This window comes from Akebia trifoliata, chromosome 2 (genome assembly GCF_017979445.1).
Source record: "Akebia trifoliata isolate Shusen 1 chromosome 2, ASM1797944v1, whole genome shotgun sequence".
NCBI lineage: Eukaryota > Viridiplantae > Streptophyta > Magnoliopsida > Ranunculales > Lardizabalaceae > Akebia > Akebia trifoliata.
Window position 1 is genome coordinate 29,415,473 of NC_141376.1, and position 17,580 is coordinate 29,433,052.

General features: G+C 32.8%; 1 protein-coding gene across 1 annotated transcript; it reads right to left on the reverse strand.

Moving 5' to 3' along the window:
* Window positions 1-11,327: 11,327 nt before the first annotated feature.
* LOC147410071 (putative disease resistance protein RGA4) lies at window positions 11,328-16,146 on the reverse strand. Its single transcript, XM_086432263.1, has 3 exons — window positions 13,076-16,146; window positions 12,503-12,550; window positions 11,328-11,673 (listed from the first exon to the last, which is right to left on the reverse strand). Exons 1-2 carry the CDS (start codon window positions 16,013-16,015, stop codon window positions 12,503-12,505), a joined length of 2,988 nt encoding a protein of 995 aa, XP_086288389.1. The 5' UTR covers window positions 16,016-16,146; the 3' UTR covers window positions 11,328-11,673.
* Window positions 16,147-17,580: the final 1,434 nt, after the last annotated feature.

Sequence of the window (17,580 nt, forward strand, 5' to 3'; positions counted from 1 at the left end):
ATTTTTTTGAGCATGGACAAGTATGCCCTTATTCTTAAAAGGATATTACCTCTTATATCCCATGGATAAGTATATAAGCACCCCACAAATTAATAAACCCACACCATGGCTAAATTATTTTGTCTTATATGAGTTAAAAGTTTTGGAATAAGTTGATTTTTGATGAAGATGATCTCTACAATGAGGAGATCATCCTCACAAAAAATCAGCACATCCTGAAACTTCTAACCCTGTCAAAACAAGTTTAATAATGTAAATCGTCTATTTTTTTTAAAAAACTATTTTCGACGAGTTAAAAGTTTTAAAATGGACTAATTTTTTGTGAGGATGATCTCTAGACCATATAGACCATCCTCACTAAAAATTTGCTCATTCCAAAAATTTTAACCCATATAAAACAAAAAAAAATTGGCTATGGTGTGGGTTGCCCTTATTAATTCATAGAGTGCTTTTATAATTACACATCCTTCATTTCCATCGAAAATTATTCATCCAAAATTAAGTTCTTTTAATGTTGATTTTAAATTTTGGTGACTTGTATAACATTATTATTTTTAATTTGAATTTGTGGGCTTTTATAAATAGAAATTATTATTTATAAATTGAAGATTTGAGTATTATTTATTATTTAAAAATGAATTGTATTTTAATTTTATAAGAAATAATATATTTTATTGTGTTTGATAAGAAATAGGCATTTGAAACATACAAGTAATGTATAATATGATTGTAAGGGTAACAAAGATAATTTACCAGCTTCAGTAATGTGTAACAAACATGATTCAACATCTAAACAAACAACTTTTTCAGCACTTAAATTCAGTGCTTAATGCTATTCAGCACTTATTTTTTTCAGTTTAACAAACAACACCTTAGTTTCACACAAAACCTTGCTCAAAGGGGGCATGTCATCAGTTTGAAAATATAAGAACATCTAGAATATCAATCTAAAAGGGGGGGGGGGGATCTAAATCTTCTTTCTTTTTTATTTAAGGTAACATATCTAAATCACCCATTTAAATATTAATCCTCACACTACAACCTTTTATTATAGAGTATAGATACGATCAGAGATATTTCTAGGTGGTGGTACATCAAGGTGCACCAAGTCATTCTCTAACTAACTAGACCGTTTACGCTTCAAGTTATAGATTAAGTGTACTTTTAAATTCTTTAAAGCAGTGTTGGGCTAAAGCAAAAGCAAAAGCAATTTGGTTTTGGTTGCCAAATTGGTTGAGGCTATTAGATGACAATGCAACTCAATCATAAAACATTTTGAACCTTAAGATTCTATCTTCAACATTTAAAGGCAGAAATATGAATAGGATTGTAACGACAGGATGCAAAAATACAATTACTGATGAGGGAAAATGAATAGTTACGTCAGCAGGGAGCAAAAGGAACAAAGGGTGTAAGAGACCGGGATGCTAAGGAGAGGATACCTCAAATTAATGGGTCTGAATAGATAAATCAAAGATTGTGGACTCGAGAAGAACTACAGTTGCTTGAGGAAATGTCATAGCTAGGGAACCTATGACCAGGGAAGAAGTAGAAGATTTTCTACGCAAAAGAATTGATGAGAATATTTGCAAAGGGAATACTGGTAACATTTCCTAGAATGTAATTCGAGAACCTAGAGGAACCTTGTTTTCATAAGCAATCATGACAACCGATCCCCCGAGAGTTTTCCATCTTTCGAAGTTCAAAGTGTTTGAGGGCACCAAAGATTCATTGGAACATGTACTCTACTATAAGAATCAGATGGTCTTCTACCACAGAGATGATGTTTTGATGTGCAAAATCTTCCCATCCACTCTAAGACAAGGCACGATCATATGGTTCCAAGGAGTCCCCTTTGACTAGGTTAGAAATTTCTTCGAGCTCGAGGAACTCTTCATTTCACAACACAACCACAATAGGAAGCGGAAGGTCGAAGTAAATATTCTTTTCACCTAAGACAAGAGCATGGGGAAATTATTCAAGTATTCACGGCCCGATTTAAGGTAAAGCTTTTGGTTGTCCAGGAACCATATGATATGTCGGTTTGCATAGCGTTTATGATAGTTGTAGTCCTAAGGGCTCCATGAGTGCCTGATAAAAACATGACCCATGAGGTTGGAAGATCTCTATGTGAAGGTGGAGAGATACATTTTGGTGGAGGAGTCTATGAAGGTGCAAAGCCAAACAATAAAGACCGTTATTATTAACACAGTTGAGCTTAAGCCTAAGGCAGAGAAAAGGCCGATTCACACATAGATAACTGGGGAGCCCTAGTTATTCAACTAAGTAAACTTCCTTCCACACGAGGGAAAATCAACCAACTTGTTATTTTGAACAAACTCCCTAAATCTCCTCATTTTCATTGTTAACCTTGATTTACTAAACTTTTCAAATGAAAAACGGATGATATTGAAATCTCCCCCAAGACACCATGGCTTTCCTCGGAATGCATGTAACTCCTCCCAAAATTGAGTTTTTTTTTCAATTCTTGAAGGGACCATAGACTCCTGAAAAGATCCATTAATAGTCACTATCTACAGCCCTGTAAATAATGGAAGACGAAAAAACTCTAACAACGTTCCCTCCACGAAGACACAACCCCTATCCCAAAGCACAATAATACTCCTTGCTATCCCATTTAACGGAATAAAACACCATCTATTCTCCCTACTACGCCAAATCTTACTAAGCAACTTTTGGTCGACCTACTTTAATTTTGATTCCTAGAAGGTAACTATTTGAGGTTTCACAGTATGAACCATAGATTTTATCACCAACCTTTTCCTTCTATCATTCAAGTCCCTAACATTCCATGATGAAATCTTAAACGTCATTAACAACCAATTTTCTTCTCCCTTGTCCATTTCCTATAGAAGCCCTTGACTTCACAAGCGACTGAATAAGGAAAAGAATATATAATAAAAATAAATTAAAAACTAAATAATAACAATAAAACTTATATTACTATTTTATTATAGTAATGAGAAAAGAATATATAATAATAAATTATTATAAAATTAAAAATAATTAAACCTATATTATTATAAAATAAATAATCATAAATTAAAATCTCAATAATAATAATAAAAGAACTTATATTATTATTTTATTATAGTAATCAAAAAAGAAATTTTAATAAACATAAATAAATAAAAATATTTATTAATAATAATGAAATCTATATTATTATTTTATTACAATAATAAGAAAAGAAAAGGTAATAAAGATAATAATTATAAAACCTATATTTCTAATTCTTTTAACAATGAGAAAATAATTAATAATTAATAAATAATTACTTAATAATTAAAATTTGAAAAAAAAAAAAAGAATTTATCTTCAACCTCAATTAGGAAATATGTGTTTGCTTGATTGTAAATGTAGATGGTAATATGATATTTAGAGGTTTATCTAAAAAAATTGATTAATAATTTTTTACTTAATTAATATTATTTGGATATGGTGATCCTCATATGTCAAAAAATATCATTTGACAATTTTTATATATGCTGGGTAATTTGGACAATTTGTTAGAATCCAGCAATTATAAGCTGTCATATAATGAACAAGTTTATGTTGGAAGTAGCTTCCCTAGCTCTAGGCTTATGCTTTTCCTAGAAGACAAAGCCTGAAGTTGGAGTTGGAAGCTGCAAAAAGACCCTTAGATAGTGATTGGATACGAGGGTATTTATATCAATTTATATTAGTCTCACACAAAACCTTGCTCAAAGGGGCATGTCATCAGTTTGAAAATATAGGGACATCTCGAATATCAATCTAAAGGGGGAGGTCTCTAAATATATATATATATTTTTAAGGTAACATATCTAAATCACCTATTTAAATATTAATCCTCACGCTACAACCTTTTATTATAGAGTATAGATACGATCAGAGATATTCTTAGGTGGCGGTACATCAAGGTGCACCAAGTCATTCTCTAACTAACTAGGCCATTTATGCTTCAAGTAATAGATTAAGTGTATTTTTAAATTCTTTAAAGCAGTGTTAGGCTAAAGCAAAAGCAATTTAGTTTTTGTTGCCAAATTGGTTGAGGCTATAAGATGACAATGCAACTCAATCATAAAACATTTGAAACGTTAAGATTCTATCTTCAACATTTAAATCTCAAGAACAAGATATGACTTTTAGGGAGGTTAAAGTCAAGGCGTTTATGGGAAGAAACCTAGAAATACATTGTGTATAATCCCTTAATGTTTGTGATTTGTTTTCCCCAAAAATTTCCCACATTTATCGAAATTAAACCGAATTGACCCCCAACCTGTCCACCCGTCTAGAATTTCCAAATCCAATTTTATTACAATTCTTCATACCATGACTCAACCTACATCCACAAGGGACCAATGGTTGAAACAATTCCTATGATTGTTTCTTCAATCAAAACACCTAGACAACATCAAGCCTTCAATGTCACATTGGGTTAAAGAAATAAAAATTATGGGGGTTGTTAGAATTGAACAGGTTCAAGAAAGGATTGTAGAACATGAAGTCTTATAGGTTAGAGCATCTCTCCATACATAAATCCTTCTCAAGAACTACAACTTTTATCGATTAGGGAAGGAACCAATTGAAATGCCAAGACTCTTGATAAGGGACCTCAAACCCAGACATTTATATAGTTGATGCACAGAGTAAAAGAAAGTTTCGATAAAACATTCATTCTTTTTATGGCTTAAATCTTTAGATGTGCTCATAAGTCTCCTCTGTTTTTTTTTTTTTGTTTATTTATTTATTTTATATTATAAATGTTAATATAATAAGAACAAGTTATTTCTTGGATACCCAACATTCAATAAGCCATAAAATAAAATAAAAGATTCCAAATATAATTATATCAACATCCTCCTCTATCTTTTCATCCTTACGGATGATAGAATCGAAGAGTGACATTTGGGCTGTTCATAGCAACTTTTCCTTCTTTTTTTCCCATTAATTTTATGGATGACAAACAACAAATCCTACAAATCCCTGTCCTTGTTAAGCTGCCATCCTTTTTTTCAATTTGATCCATTGTTTTGTGTTCCTTCGTGTTTGTCTAAAAGAAGTGACTAATCATTCCCCACGACTAATTGACTGAGAGAGAGACCAATCTGTCTATAACCAAATATAATTAAATTAAGTCATAGATTATGACTTCTAACATCTTCAATGTAGGTTGCTAAATTGTTCTCCAACCTTATGTTCAGAACAATTTACCCAAAAGACTGATCCGATGGGGAAGGGGCAATTATGATTATAAGAGGGTCATGGGTTGAATTGGGGCACGATACGTGGGCATGTAACAACGCTCAACACCTTATTTGTGTAAAAGAAGCATTAACACAAACTGGTAAACATGGTTCACATTTAAGGGCGGTGTAACCATCATCATTATAATATAAAAAAAGACATACCATCCCTTCACCAATCTATCAATCCTGACCATTTGTACTCAAGATGCCAACCATCTCAACTGCACATCTTACTTGTGCAAGGTCACCATGCATGAAAATCTCCTACTAAACATGTATAAAGCAATTAAACAAAACAATAAAAATTTGAAATTAATTAAACCCATTATTCATCAAAATGGTGAAATATTCTGTATGTTTTTTGAAATTCGCTTATAACATCTCAGCATCCAATTATATTGAGGCAACAAACGGCAAATATTTTTTACTTCTTCTAATCCTTTAACTATTTTCGACTGTTGTCTTATGCACTATATCTTTTAAATTGTCATTTGGGTTTCTTATACAAGACTTTAACAATATATTTAATTAATTTTGAAGTGTGTTAACTGGATTACAAACCTAACATTTGACATCTTCATCAAGTTTTCTCTAACATTTAGGGTGGACTATCAAAAGCTAGAAATGGTCCCAAATTTATATTGGTCCACTTTTTATGGCATTATGAGTATGATGCTTTCGATGCAGTGATACTTGTTGCAAGGGCTTTTCTTGTTATTCGATACTTGTTTAATCATCTTTATCACACTTTATATCAACTCTTTTGGAAACCAACATGAATAAAAAAAATTTCCAATCAACTCTATTTAAAGTCTGATGAAGAATACATTTTCGGAAATTAATGGGAAAACTCACATATTGCAAGAAGTGAATTACCATATCTTCTACTTTAGATAAATGAAAATGTCTCTTACCGAGCCTCAGTTCCTCTATATTCTTATATTTTAGCATTGAACAATTTCCTCTAAGTAAATTACAATTACATTGACAGTTTCTCTTCTTAGAATTTCAAACTTAGAAAGTGTTTCACTACGTCACAAACAGTTAAAAACGACTAAATAGTGCGGAAAAAACGACGGACTAAAGCCGTCGTTTATATACGACGGCTTTCACCAATTGTTTAACCGTTAATGACGATTATAATAATCGTTTATTAACAACTAATTTAATCCGTCTTTTAATTAGTAAAAGAATCACTATTGCCACACCAAAGTTTACTAATGTTACACCGATTGGTGTGGCGTAAATAAAATTTGATTATCACTATTGCCGCACCAACCTTACCAAATCTGATATTCGATTTCTTCTATTCGAGTTCTTCTCTGTATCTTCTTCCTTTCTTCTTTGTATCTTCTTCCACTATAACTCACATAAATTTGAGTATCACTCGACTTCTTCCTCTCGTTTGTTTCTTCTTCCCCTAAAAGAAGCCCTAGAGTTTTAAATCTCTAAAGAAAAAAATCTGATTTCGATTTCTTCTCGGTTTCTCCTCTCACGATTTTGAGTTTCGGACTTACGAAATCAGGCGAGGTTCGTGCAATAATGCTCACTCTCTTTCTCTATCTCTCTCTCTCTCTCTCAGGCATAATGTTTTCTACATCCATTTGAGAATGATCTCTATCTATTTATTGAATTTAAGCTAGGTTTTCCTTGAATAATGGAGGTTTCTAATGGTGAATAGATTTTTATTCCATAGATGTTGATTGATCACTTCTTAACCTTTATTTATTCGCAGATCTCAAAGTTCTGTTATGGATTCTGCGATTCCTGTATTGATTTGAAGATTCACTCATCGTTGGTTCTACTCATCAACTCGATTTTTGGTATGATTTTAACGATCCTCACTGATTTTTTTTAGTTTCTGGAATGAAATTCATTTATCTTCTTTAAGGAAATTTTATCCTTATCTGTGACATTTGCTGTTGATTTGAAATTATACATTTTTTTTTTCGTTGATTTTGTTCTCTCATGGAGAATTCAAGTTCCTGCGAGTCTGGTTCGAGTGAGAAGTTTTGTGATTCTCTTATGTTAATGGTCCATTGAACATATTGTCTGATATATATATTTCTCTTTTAAGGAGACAAAGGGACTTGTTTACACCAATGTAGCAAATTAAGAAATACATTGAGGGACAAAGCATGAAATTGTTTTTGGTATCTAAGATCATCATTAGGCATAACATGAGTAGGATAGAGCTTAATCCTACCACCTACCAGCATAACATGAGTAGGATAGAGCTTAATCCTACATTGAGGGTCACCCAACATATTGGTGAAAGTCTTGGATGAGATTCATGAGTAGTAGAATATAGGATCCAATGCAAAGAATCAATGAGAAAGTAACATTTAATTTAATTTAACTTAAGAAGAGAAATAGTTGTTAGTGTTACCTACTCAACTGATTCCTTTTTCTCTCTCTCCTTGTTTTCAAAAAGAACAATTAATGATAATGTGAGTGCATGTGTATTAGTTGGTATTTTGTGTTTCTTCTGCTCCTTTCCTTGTGTTTTGGCCTGTTTTGTTGAACATTATTGCAATGCAACTTTGAGTATATTAATTAAGTCTCAACCTTTAGGTACTTTTGTGATTAAATCAGAAAAGATAAAAGATGACAAAATCTTATTATCTTAGTAAGATAATGGTTTCACTAATTTATATTAGATTACAGGGGAAGAATTTAAACGTGATCCACATGATATAACAAATAGGGAATTGTTCCTCAATAGTAAGATAGCAGAAACTGTTACAAAGATGATTCGATAAGGTCCCGAAAATTAATATGAGTCAATGAGTTATTGTTGGGCCTTGGACTGCCAGCCAGCCTGCAATTTGATAACATGTGCATGTGCTGATCGAGCATCACTCACTGGTTTCGATAAAGACTTCAGTTACCTCTGTATTGCTTCAGTGAATTAAATATTAGTAAGGATGAACATGTTTCATTAATTTACTACTGCGCAAAAAAAATAAAAAAATGTTTCTTTAAATTACTTGCTTACCCAGTTAAAAATAGTTAATTAAATTATTTTATCATCATCGTTACAATCGTGTTTATTATTCAATTACATTGATTTTCATTAAGAAGTAGTGTAGGTAGGATGGACGTCCTTGTGTCCCATCCCTCCGTCTCTCCTCGCTATTTAAAAATCAGAAGAAAAAATATTATAAAAAAAAAAAAAATACAGTGTAAGTGGGATTCATCGAGTGTCAATCCCATTAATTTACATACATAATATGGTAGATAGTCCATAGTTCTAGCAAATTTGTCCTTCACTTTTTATTCTATTTTATTTATTTATTTATTTATTCCTTCTAAACTGACTTCCTTCACTTTTCATCATCGTTACCTTGACTGTGTTATATAGACATGTGGTTACTTGTAATTTAATATATGGTGATTAATTATTGTAATTTAACTTGATATTTGATTATGTAATATGAGAACACCACCTAGTAGGCACTAGGTTGATTTTTTCATGATTGTTTTCGATTTTATCGTATTTTTCCCTTGCCGACTTATTCCCAAACCCTGACTTGGTGACTGCTAGTTATAGAACAATGTCATAGTTTTGACTGTGCAGAGATATGGGCTGCAAAACACTACACTAGGACACTTATTTCACTTATGTACAGAACTTGATATGATCCATATTGATCTCTTTGTTGCAACTTGTTTACCGAAATAGCGACAAAAATATATCAGAGAAATAACTATAACTATAGGAGAAATGTTCTTGAAGACCTGACAAGTACCTACTGTTGGTACTTACCTCTATAATGATTCTGTTTTCTGTTCATTATTTTATATGTTTGTACATTGAAGGCCATTGTGCCTGTTTTTAAAATATCCAGCAATTAGTTTTGATCATTATTGACTCTTCCCATTCAATTAGTTTTGATCATTATGTTCAATTAAACTCACATGATTTAGTCATGTTGCATAAATATTCTACTCTCTTTATTTTGTTATTATTTGTGTGATTAATTCTTGTTAATTTCTACTTTTGTCATGGAAATTTTTGGTGATCAGCTTTTTTTTTTTTTTCCCTTTGTGAAGAAAGAAAAATAATGTCATTTGCTTTTGTTTATATTTTATTCTATTTGTTTATTAATAATTTACATACTTAGATATTTCCCCAAAATGTTAATACCTAGATGATCATGGATGATGCATGAACATTGATCCCATGTAGAGTTGGGAACCACCACTGATCTTGATTGAAAGGACATATGGGGAGGATATCATCATCTGTTGTGCTGGACCCAATCTTGGTTTTCTCTGTTTCTTACCTTGAGAAACAATCCAACTCAGTATTAGTTGGCAGTTTGTAATGGCTTCAACAATACATCTGACCAGGTCTATATGGGAACAATCTTATGATGCCATTATCAAATCAGCATATATAATCTCAATTTCGGATCCAAATCCAAATGGATGGTTGATCTCAAGCTGATCTGATAGCGGTAATAAATCGGAATTCAAATCCTTGATCCAGATCCAAAGTTATTTTATTAAAATGGATTGGATTTTGGGTCTGAAATGTTCCCAAGCAACTCAGGATCATCGATGCTTACTTAAGATTTGTAGTTTTGTTGCTCCCTTTTGTGTTATTTCAGAATGCAATGAGTTTGATTTTCAGTTCTACAATATACAAACAGTGCAATTTTAATAACCCAATTGAAAATGATGGGTATTTTTTTCTTTTTAAATAAATAATATTTTAAATGTGCTGGATATCTTTCTTGTTTTTTCGATAGAAATTATAATTATTGTTTTTTAGCTTATATTCAATTCTTGAAAATATGGAATGATCTCGTCGATAAAAAATTCACTCTGATATTTGGACTTCCCCACATTATTCTATAAAAGGTTCCAAATATTATATTGTGTTTGTTTCATCTTCTTTTAAGTTAAGGCCATTTAGTGATGCTTTATAAATATGGACAGCCTCAGGTATCTTCTGTTAGTGTCAATCTTGCAATAGAGACAACACTTGTATGGCCTGTATCTGAAGCCAAGGCTACACCAAATTAGGAGAGACAATTGCGAAGCACTTGACGAATTGTGGATTTAAATTTTGAGATTGGTTATCATACTTACAGATTTCTTTTTGGTTCATTGTTTTGATTGCAAACTATAGACTTATTTTTCAACAATAATAAATGGATGCTTACCAACGCAGCTAGCCGATCTCCACCACCTCCTCCGCTTCAATGTCTCACATAATGGACTAATTTTTTATTTATTTTTAATTTTGTTTAATTGTATGGAAGATGACCTGTTGGCTGTAGGAAATAACTTTTTCTTTCTGATGATTCGAAGAGAAAAAGTTATTTTTTCTATAAAATATTTTAAATGACAACATGAACCCATCATCATCAAAGCCTTATATCCAAAATTTGGGGCAGGATACAACATGAATGGAAAGTTGCTTGCTTGTGTTGAGACATGTAAGAAAAATCCAAATAATGGCTTCCTAGCTTCATGACCTGATACATTTTCTCATCAAAAAAAAAAAAAAAAAGGGATCTATTAAGTTCTTTTCAGCATGTTGTCTCAAAGTTCATCCCGGGGGATTTATTTAAAGTCTAACTGAATATAAAATATAGGGGTCATTTAGAAATGAGAGTTGCTATTGCCACACTAATTCCTACGTAAATCACCAAAGAATTGAACATAGCTGGTGTGGCATTAATGAAGGTTGGTGTGACAATAGTAACTCTCTTTAGAAATTCACCTTATTTGAGAGAGGAACCTCTTACTTCTTGAGGGACCCACAAACTCATTCCTACAAATTCCTATTTTCTTTCCAAGAGAAACCACATGAGGTCATAGTCAAGTATACAAAAATTATAAGATATAAAATAATTAGTTGAATCAAATGAAAACCAAGCATTCACTAAATATATCCAAGTAAAATACTCATTGGATCTTCCTTTTCCCTCTTCCTTTATCCGGGCTTGGAACCGGCAATGTAAAATTTTTTAATTTTACGTCGGCGGAGTTAAAAAGGGGTTAGTTAATAATAAAATAACAATTATTAGTTAAACAATATAAGAAGAAAAAAAAACTATATAAGTTAAAAAAACACACAGGTAAATAAGTCTAAAGTAGTAAAATTAAATGTATCTAGGTGACTCTCAAAGTCCCTGACTAGGAGGTTGACAAAAACAGGTAAAGAAGTCTTCCAAGGTAGTGGAACTACATGTATCTAGGTGTTTCTCAAAGTACCTGACTAGGAGGATGGCCATTAGGAAACATATTGCGGAAGAACTGAGTTATTTGGTCCTGCACTTCACTTTGGATTTCTCTCTACATATGCATCTCCTTTTATAGCTCGGTAATCTTTTCCTCATGTTCCCTATCATGTTTTGCAGATTAGTCAACTTGTACTTCTTGAAGAGTCCCTTTAGATGACAACCTGCAGAATTTATAAGTAACAATTACCAAAATAAAAACGATTGTGGCCCCTACTTCAAAATGGAACATATTCGACCAAACAAAGACACTAAATTTCATGAGTAAGAGCTGTCAAAAAATAATCAACGGATTTGTTCCCTTGATTTTTGCATCCGACTAGCAAACTTTTGGTGGCATTTTTCGACGGGGTGGACTGTCGAATATGTGGGAATTTGATGGTTTCAGTCTGTCAAATTTCGCGTTTTTCACATAGTAATGGATAAGATTGATTCGTCGGATTGGGTTGGATCAAAATTGCCATTTTGATAATGAACAAGCCAGGTTCAAGTTATGGGCGGACTTAATGAAGTTGGTCCGATTCAAATAAAATTTATAAAATTTTAAATTTCCTTTTCCAAATATGATTTTGGGAAAGAAAAATATATATTCATTAATGAAAATATCCTTTAATGATCCAACCACAATAATATATATTTAATACCATATTTTTAGGAGCATAAACAAAGATAAAATTTACACAAACTTTTTTCAATTTGTAATATATATGAATTGATCCACAAAAATTGAACCCGGGTACCATTGCTGCCAAAAATATATGAATTTTTTTTGTTGAATTCAGTACTGAAAACGTTGCTAGTATAGTCATATCCATAGTTTTAAAACTCAACTCCGATACAAATCTAGTCAATTTGATGATTTAGCGAGTCCGAGTCACCTTGAAATCCAAGTAATTGGTTGAGTTGACTAGGCCAATTTTCAAATCAACTCAACGAATTATAAAACTAAGGTTACAACTGAACAGTGGATGTCAGATCTGTTTTCAACCATACCTATTGAGAACCACTTGCACCAATGCTTGAAGAGAACTCCCAAAAGTCCTGAAAAAGAAAATTATTAACTTCCATTGTAGCAACTGAAACACGAACACTAGAAAAATTAAAAGATTAATGATATATGCAACTCAAGACTGTAGCCCCATTTTTAGTTTAAATATGTAAAAAAAAATAAAAATTGAAAATTGAAATGTTAAAGAATGGAAAATATTATAATTTAATTTAAAACTCAATATTATTGGAAAAAATTTCATAATATTTTAAAATAAATAAAACATTTTATTTTAGTTTTTCCTAAGTAAATCAATGTATTTTCATTCTGAAATCGAAAAGTTTGGTGAGTCTTGCACGTTACCAAAAAATGGGATGAAATTATCTTGGGGACAACAAACGTTTCCAGCTATTTGCAAAATCCATAAAAAAAAGAAAAAAAAAGTAATTTTGATAAACAAGTTGTTTTATTTATTTATTATTATTATATATTTTATAACTTAAAAAACAGTCAAACTTCAAATTGTGATTAATTAAGGAGTATTTTGGGTATTTTAGTGTAAAAAGAACAAAGCATACCATCTTTAAGTTGGGGATGTGTGATATCTTGGGCCAATATTTGCCGCTCTCCTTCTTGCATTGTTCTGCTAGCAATGGACATCTGAACATCTGGAGAGTTTGAAGCGTGGTGGGCAGTCCCTCCTTTGGCAAAGTTGTTAGTCTTCCACAATTCTCGATTCTCAAGTATTTAAGGGAGATGAGGTTTTTCAATCCATCTGGCAAGGATGCCAGTTGAGGAAGATTCCGAATAATCAACCGTTGAAGGGATACTAGGTATTGTAGACCCTCATCTAGAGTAACCAACTCTTCACAATTATGGATTAAAAGCTGTTTGAGTGCTTTTAGGTTCTTTAACGACCCACTGGGTATGCCCTTTAGATTTTTAAATCTTTCTATCGTCAAGGAGGAGAGAGAGGTGAAGTAAGACAGAGAGCTTAATATCCTCTCATTGCAATCAACAATTTTAAGTGTATGGAGGCAAGGAAAATCACCTTTTTCTTTAGTGCCACTACTCCATTCTACTAAATTTTGGAATGAATCACCACCGCCTAGAATAATAAATCTCTTGAGGGAAGGTAGCTGCCAGAAAGGAGGGAGGGTTTGCCATGATTTACAATCCATTATCCGCACTTGCTCTAGTTTGGAGAAAGACGGATCCCCAATCCAGCTTGGAAATCTTTCACCATTGTAGCCTTTGATATTTAGGATTCTGAGATTAGGGTGAGGTTGGAACCTTTCAAGTATTTCCTCTGCAATACTTACACTCTGATAACCTTCCCATGATAAATCCAACTTCTCGTCAATATATTCTCTATTATCCCACACGACCTCTTCTGCATTGACCACATTTTGGAGCCCTGAAATCTGCAATTGACCTCTGAGGTTAATCAATTTCATCAATTGTCCTATCTCATGCCCACTATCTTTACCAACAACGAACTTTGACAGTGTCCGTAGACATGTTAATCTCCCAATTCCCTTTGGTGTCGAACTCATTAGAAATGTCTTAAAAATAAGATGTCGTAGGTTAATCAGGTTTCTTGTGTCCTTGGGTAACTCAACCAATTTATAACAGCGTCTAAGATCTAATGTCTGCAGATTATAAATGCTGCTCACTGATTCAGGCAATCTTTTTATATAAAAAGATGAAAGGGCAAAGTGTCGTAGGTGTTTCAAATTGCCAATTGAATCAGGCAACTCTGTAATTTTATAACAAATCAATTCCAACACACGAAGGAATTTCATTTGTTGGAATAGATTAGTGGGGACACTTGTAGTTTCAAAATCCCGGAACACTAGTAAAGTGTGAAGCCTTTTGCATTTAAGAAACCGCTCAAACATTGTATGATCATTTCCTCTATGAGTGATGCGAGAAGCATACCGAGCCTTTTCAGGAAAATCAATTAATATTTTGTCTTCCATTCTAAAACATTCACCTTCCGAAAGTGATTGTGCTAGATCATGAATCAGATCATGCATCTTGTACACCAATCTGTTATACTTATCTTTCTCACACTGGAAGAACGACCTCCATAGCAAATCATCAAAGTAATCACAACCCACAACTTCCATTTCCGTTTGCCCCACATTGGATCTAATAAAACCTTCCCCCATCCACAATTTCACCAATTTCTCTTTGTCAAATTCATAGTCCTTGGGAAATATGCTACAATACAGAAAGCACTGCTTTAGATGTGAGGGCAAATGATGATAACTCAATCTTAGAGAATTTAAGATATCATCTTCTCCTCCTTGTGGCAATTTCCACATTTCACTGTTCAAAATGTCTTTCCATTTTCTTTCTTGTTTCGTACCTTGTAAGACGCCTCCGAGTGCCTTTGCAGCCAAAGGTATACCCCTGCACTTTTTTGCTATTTTCTTGCCAAACACCACCAGATCTGGATGCTCATCCCAGCTCTCACTTGGAAATGCCCGTTTTCCTAGCAATAACCAACAATCTTCATCTGACAAAATTCCCAAGGGATAACCATGAATAGTGCCCATGATCCGTGAAACTTTTTCACTTCGAGTGGTGACAAGAATTTTACTCCCCTTTGCTCCACATCGCAAGGGAGCTCTTAGGACTTCCCACTTTTTAGAATCTTCATTCCAGACATCATCTAAAACGAGTAGAAATTTCTTCCCACTCACTATTTTCTGAATTTCTTCCGCAAGTGGGGATAATTCCTCATAATTAGATGATTGCTGTTTGGAAATACTTTCTATAATTGCCTTTGTGAGTCTCTTTAAATTAAAATCTTCAGATACACAAACCCAACCTTGCATGTCGAAATGCTTCACAACCCTCTTGTCATTGTAAATTAGCTGAGCAATAGTCGTCTTACCGACTCCACCCATACCGACTATGGGAATAACAGAGGGTTCCTTTGCAACAGACCCATCCGATACCAACAAATTTATTAACTTCTCTTTATCATTTTCTCTACCGAAAACATCTGATTCATGTATCAAAGAGATGGCTTCCAGTCTCGTCCTGACTTCAGGTAGCCTTAATCCTCCATCTCCATCACGAAGATGAAGATCATTCCTTTCCTTTGCAATTCTTTCTAATTTCTCATTGATGTCCTTTATCTTATGACTTATCTCATATCGAAATTGAAGCGACTTTAAACCGAAACAGGAAAGGAAGAAATTGCATACCTGCTTCCACTTGCTAGTTTCCACTTTGGATCGTAAAGCTTCAGTTGCAAACTCATCCAATATGTCTTCGGAATCGTAAGCGACATCTTTAAGCTTTGTCATCCAATCTCTCACCTGCTTCGAATGAATTTGCTTTTCCTCAGCATCCTGAAGAACCGATTGAATTGCTGACATTAAACTAGACAATTTGTCCAACTCCTCCTGAACACCCCATAACAATCCAAACTCTGTTACAATTGAAGAGCCAAGCTGCTCCAATACAGGCTTAAGAAAAGCATATGCAACTGATTTTGCCATGCTTATTATATAAATCTCTTAAGAAGACTATGAAACAGAAAGAGAATTGCAATTGATGAATGAAATTGTTGATGTTGAAGAAGAAGAAGAAGAAACAGCAACAACAGCAACAGCTTTTGACTTGTTTTGGGTGGTGCATGTGCTTACTCAATAATTGATGGTAGTAGGATCAGCAATCAATTATTAAGGGTAATTCTATTGGCACCCCGAATATTACTTAATACACCTCAACTAAATTAAATAAATAAGGTGAGTAGATTAATTCTCATTTTAAGAGAGAACAACATCAACACTAAGTTGTCGGAGTAAATGATTGTCGATGGTTCATGTTCTCTCTTATGGATTTTTAAAGAAACAAATCAGTGTACAATTTTTATTAGTGTATTATGGGAAAATTCTGTTATGGAAATTTATGCTAGTTATGATTCTAAATAGTGTGTTAGTTTTAACTGGATATGATTAAATAATTTAAATAATTGGAATGTAACAAGTAAAAGTTGGTTTGCCAAGAGAAGTTCACGCCACTCGATTGGATTTAAAGTTCACTAGATTTAACAAATTTTATGAGTCAACTCCATAATAATCAGTTCAACTTGTTAACAGAGCTGACTGAGTTGTGAAATCACCAAAATCAGGTCATGAGATAAGATTAAAGCCCTTATATTAGTTTTAATCAATTACAAGTTTGAAAATAGTTTTAATACTTTATAATTAACAGTTGTGTATTTTTTTAAATAATCATTAAAGAGAAATTTACCAACTCATGAAGAAGAGATCTCCAAATTACCATGACAGTACATAATCCAAAATAGTTACCAAATCGTGGTTATTACTCTGGTGGTGATTTTTCTTTTAAGCATCTCCAATTAAACCTTACATCTTGAAATATGGAGATCGTTTTGCAAAATTAAACTCCAATAATCTTCAATTTTGCCAGAGATCTCTATATCACTATTCGCTTTCTCTAATTTCCTTTTCTTTCCATTCAACGTTTTAAATGTTTTCTGTCCTTCAAAATTTTCAAAACAATCCACCAACATATTTTAAAATCCTTTTTATGTCAAAAGTTCAAAATTTTAAATCAACCCACCAACAAAAGTAAAGCAGATGTTTTTTTTAAGATGTCTTTTTTTAAAGGGGCTGGTTAGAGTTCAACACTGTCTAAACTTTGTCGAAGATGCTGTTTTGAAGAGATTTTTTTGAACGGGTTGGTTAGAGATCCCCTAAAATGATAATATAGTAGGGGTAAAAATGGTTTTTCACCAAATTAATATTAGGGGCATTCATGGTATTTATAAAAAAGTGAAATAATTATTTTTTTTTAACTAACTTTGTAAATAGTTTGGAATGTGTACTTTCCTATTAAATAAGATATCATTTCACAACATGTTTAGGGTAACCCACCCTTAAGTATAACTGTAAACTCAGTTCGATTTTTATCGGAGGAGTCGGTGCATTTTCAATTTGAGTTGACAAATTGGTTATTCACCTAAAAAATTCAATTGAGTCAACCAAGTTTTGTTTTGAATCCATTTAAGATCCTCCAAACTTTGGGAGGAACCTTG

Coding starts and splice junctions, on each gene's coding strand:
- LOC147410071 (XM_086432263.1), bottom strand. CDS start 16,015: ATGGCAAAATCAGTTGCATATGCTTTTCTTAAGCCTGTATTGGAGCAG. Junction 12,551..13,075: donor ACATCCCCAACTTAAAGATG/GTATGCTTTGTT, acceptor TTTCTTTTTCAG/GACTTTTGGGAGTTCTCTTC.